The 4,806-nt window shown below is 45.3% G+C and overlaps 1 protein-coding gene across 1 annotated transcript in view; it reads right to left on the bottom strand.

Moving 5' to 3' along the window:
* CTSL (cathepsin L) overlaps positions 1-3,084 on the bottom strand; it is a 6,467-nt gene extending 3,383 nt beyond the window's left edge. The window contains exons 1-6 of the mRNA XM_012813855.2: positions 3,015-3,084; positions 1,772-1,908; positions 1,351-1,473; positions 1,104-1,250; positions 732-956; positions 105-267 (exon numbers count right to left, since the gene is read on the bottom strand). Coding sequence (XP_012669309.1) covers positions 105-267; positions 732-956; positions 1,104-1,250; positions 1,351-1,473; positions 1,772-1,897 — 784 coding nt within the window. The 5' untranslated portion in view covers positions 1,898-1,908; positions 3,015-3,084. The remainder of the gene's footprint in view (positions 1-104; positions 268-731; positions 957-1,103; positions 1,251-1,350; positions 1,474-1,771; positions 1,909-3,014) is intronic.
* Between the last annotated feature and the right edge of the window lie 1,722 nt (positions 3,085-4,806).

Here is a 4,806-nt window from a genome sequence, read left to right as displayed (position 1 = left end):
GGTGTACGTGGCTGGCGCCTTAGCCTGTTGAGCTATAGGCGCCGAGCCTGTTATGGTGGTTTTATACCTTTCCTGCTTCAGTCTTTACAAAGAAAAATGCTCACCTTCTTTATAGAACTGGAAAGACTCATGGCCTGCATCAATAGCAACAGAAATGGGCCCCACAGTTGCTACAGCCTTCATCAGGGCCTTCTCCTCTTTAGGGATATCCACGAAGCCAGTGTCATTTGCAACAGAATACTCAGGCCTGTACTTACAGGATTCATCCTTTTAAAAGTAAAGGGAAAAGAGACTTGATTACTGTCATCTACTCCCTAGGAAACACATGAGTTAGAACCACAACACATAGCAGTATGCACTTAGGATTTCTTATCAACACTACTATAAATCGACCCAGGAGGTGAATTGCCATTAGTGGATTTTAAATGGAAAATTGGCTTAAATCTCTTTAAGGACCCTAGGTCTACTTGTTCGTAAGAAATTTCACAATGGAGAAATTGTTTTATATATAGAATGGTTTATATATTCTCCATGTTACACAGAAGAACAGCAATGTGTTAATCATTAGAGAACTGTACAAAGGCTAATAATTTACAATACAGGACTGACAGCTTGCAGATATAAATTCTACCATCCAAACTGTGATTTCTGTAAAATGTGTCTTCACTCTGGAAGTGTTCCATTTTCTAATAGCAGAGCTAGAATGACGCAAGATAAGACATTCCATTTACCATTGCATCATATGGGTAAGATTCTTCAGAGTCCAGGCCTCCGTTCTCCTTAATATACTGGAAGGCATAGTCCATTAGGCCACCATCACAGCCTTCATTGCCTTGAGGTCGAGAGCAGTCCACCAGGTTCTGCTCACTCAGTGAGATAAGTTTGCCAGTTTTCCGGAACATCTGTCCTTCAAGGGCACCAGTTGCACTAAAAGCCCAACAAGAACCACACTGACCCTGAAAGGAAATTAAAAAGCTGTCACACATGAAACAAATAGCCAGACTTTGACAACAGCTCATATATCTGAACACTCTGTGCCATCTACCAAAGCAGTTGTCAACTGCCTCTGGGCTTTAGGAGGTCTGAATCTGACACTATCTTACCTGATTCTTCACAGGAGTCACATAGCCTTTCTCTCTCCAATCCACTGACTTGGGGACCTCAAGAAATGAAGGCTCTTGGAACACTTTCCCCTTCTTGTGCTTCTGGTTTCGAAAGCCATTCATCACCTGCCTGAATTCTTCATTGGTCTTCAAGGAAAAGTAAATTAAAATGTTGCAAACCAAAAGATTATCTTGGTAAAGAACTTAGGAGTGAAGCACAGAACTCAGCAATCCATATGCCACTCACCATGTCACCAAAGGCATTCATTGCCATTGTGAAGCCATGTTTCCCTTGACTGTATTCCTGATTATGCACTTCAATCATTTTCATATTCTTCTCCCACACTGCTCTCCTCCATCCTTCTTCCCTCTAAAGACAAACATATAACTGGTGGTCTTTATTTCTACCTAAAACCCAACCCATGCTCACCAACTGGATTTGCAGACAGAAATGGACAGAAACCATGGCCAAGGATGGTTGATACTTCTGGGAGCTGTTCTTGAAGCTGATACACAACAAGGATGTATGTTCACAGTTGCTCCTTAAGATGCCATTAGGTTACTGTGCTGGTAAGAACTAGCCTCTAGAAGCTGTTCTCTGGCTGTAAACTCCCAATAGCAAGGACCATTCTCTCCAGGGTCTCTGAACAGTTTCAGATGTTACCAACCATGCCATACAGTTTTCTGTGTTTTGCCTTCCATCGATACCAGTGTGCATTTAAACTGCCATCAAACATTGATGTAGCTGAGGTTATTCCCACACAAAAGGCAGCCAGGATGAGTAAAAGATTCATGTTTCAAAAACCTAGGAAGGGAAAAAAAGGGAGTATATGATTAGATCAATTCTCCTAAAAAATCTATCTTATGCCAATTAAGGGCACTATGGTAGAATAAAAATATTTATTTTTCCAAGCATTTACCCAAGAACTGTAGATGCAGCTAGGATGTGGTTGGAGAAAAACAAGCCACATGGAGATACTAGATGGAGCCAACACAATGAAAAGAGGCTTGTCCACAGCTCTAGAAATTGAAACAGTGTATGGGATGATAATTTAGGGTATGAGAAGTGTGTGAATGTACCATATGGCTCAGAAGCTGAAGGCAACAAATAGGAAACAGCTGATTCAGGTTTTGTACCAATGGTACTGAGGTCTCTCAGGCTACACCTCCGTACTGTAACCAAGAATGTGGGACCTCAAGTCGGATCAAAGAGATCCCCAAGATTTAAAAACCACCTCACACCTCCTGGGCTAACATAGAATATAGCGGGAGATGAGTTAGGTCGGTCTTCCCATCTCCCCTTTCGCGAATGAAATCTTTTTTGGAATACCTTGCCTGGAGATACCGTCCCACCGCTCTGGCGGAATCCAGTTAGGCCTGTGCCATCAACAACCCCACTTGCTCCCTCAAACCGGAGACAGGTTCACAAGGTCGCACCGCTGGAAGCCAAAGCCCCCAGGGTCAGTGAAACCATGTTTCAGCTCCTGGAGTTCCAGGCCTGTCTGGGCGGGGACGCGCCGCCTGCTCCTGACACAAGCTTGCTGAGGCCAAAGGACGCAGCCGTGGCTCCCGCAGGAGCACAGCATTCTGGCTCGCTGGGGTCGATCTGCCCTTTCCGGCCCGGACTGGCCCTGAGCAGGCGCGGCCCGCTTGATGGCCCAGCTGAGGTACGTGTGCCCACCGCACACGGAGGATGGCCGACGGGCTCAACCTGGAACCCCGAGTGGTCTGAGCCTCTCCCTGGGCCCCCCAACTACCCTCCCCCAATTCCCCATCTCAAGGCTAGCAGAGCTCAGGGCACACGTTCTCGCTCCCTGGGGTCGCTCCCATCTCCTTGACTGTGTTCTTGCGGGAGGTCCCCTCCTCCAGCCCCTGTCCCTCCCTGCCCGGGGCCTGGTCTGGGGCACTCACCCGCTCGCAGCTGCGCAGGCGCACTCCGCGGACACTGGTCCAGGTTGCTGAGGTCCGCGGTTCTGGCGCAGCGTCGCCTAACTTGAGCTTTAAGGCCCTTGATGGCCGGCCCCGCCCCTACTGCATGCCTGCGCTGCGATTGGCTAAGCCGCCCGGTGGGCAGGGCCCCGGCCGCTCTCACCCAGCGCGTGACTCGGTCGAGTCCCCACCTGTCCCGAGGAGGGGCGCGCCTACCTCAGTGGGCCTGGGGGCAGGGGAGCTGGGCGCCTTGGGGCAGCTCGGGAGAGGATCCGACTGCTCCCTGACGGGTCAGATCAACTGACTTCTCCGACTTAATGCTCTGGGTGTGTGGTTCGTGAATAGACGTTTACAGGGAGCCCCGGGTGGACCTAACCTTGCTTTTCCTTTAGTTCTAGAGTTTTGGGATAAAATCTCCTGCAGGGCCTAGAGCCACTAAGCTGTAGTTTAGTGGTCCCTGATTGGTGAAAGAATGCAGAGCACGCGGGCAGAAGCTTTGTCTGCTGGGGGAGGAATGTAGCTGGGCTCTGGAAGAATCTGGCTGGGAAAGGCACTGTGGCGGTGGGCATGACCAAACCCGGGAGGGAAGGGGCTGAGTGGCATTTTGTAATTGCACCTTTTCTTTCTTCACAATTCAGGGATTCTTCCTTACCCCTTGTCTTTGATAAAAACCAACAGAAATGAGTTGCTTACAAAGATATTTGGTTAATAAAGGAGAAAAGCGGTTGAAAACACAGGAAACTTTTTATTCCCCCACTCCCTAAATTACAGACTATGACACCTTTTTTGGTAACCAAAATGTTTCTCATGAGATTCAAGAAATTTAATGATACTTAATGTCAAAATTTAAGTATAGAAAACGTTATTGGGAAACCTTTTAGATAGAGAAAATATATATATATATTTAATGTAGATGATAATTTATATACTTAAGGATTTAAGGAATACGACCCGGAAATATTCTAAAACTTTGCATTTTTTATTCTATAAAAACATGCATTATAAAACATATCTTTAGGAGGGGAGGGGGGATGTGGGAGGAGGGAGGGCATTTGGGGGGACCTCACCTAATGTGCATGATGCAATGGTACATTTCAAAACTATTAAGAAATGAGTATAATTATGGTGGATGTGTTACTTAGTTCAATGTAAACATTTCACATTGTATATCGAAGCAGTACCCTGAACCCCATAAATGCATCAGTGTACAAAGTTAAGATTTAATAAAAAATAATTAATTAAAAAAACATATCTTTAAAAAATTAAAACATACCTTTTAGGGAAAAAAAATCATTATCTCATGTTCTTTTCCTCATAACATTTTTTATGCATATATTACTCACTTTGTTAAGTACGAAGTTATAGTACTTTTCTGCTTGTAAACTTATTTCTATTTAAGATTAAATGTACACTTCTAGAGGTACAATCACACTTAGAATATTTTAATGGGAGTAAAATATACACATCATAACATTTTAACTGTGGGGAAGAAATCCTCAGGACCCTGACAAAAGTACAGCTATTAAGGAGAGAGGTAGCCAAAGAAAGCAGGCTAGAAACCACCTTCCTGAAATACTTTAAGCCAGGTGTTCCTGGGAAGCATCAAAATCTCCTAGCTTGATCCTGGCTGGGACTAGAGATAAGGTCCTGGTGCAGAATTAATACCTTTTGGAGAAGGCAGTAATTTCTTTTTTTTTTTTTTTTTTTTTTTTTTCATAGAAGTGTACCTTAATACTGTCATGGGGCCCGGGCCACCCCCCCCCCCCCCCCCCCC

This window comes from Otolemur garnettii, unplaced genomic scaffold (assembly GCF_000181295.1).
Source record: "Otolemur garnettii isolate 467f Iridium unplaced genomic scaffold, OtoGar3 scaffold00006, whole genome shotgun sequence".
Lineage (NCBI taxonomy): Eukaryota > Metazoa > Chordata > Mammalia > Primates > Galagidae > Otolemur > Otolemur garnettii.
This window is presented reverse-complemented; position numbering and strand designations above follow the sequence as displayed.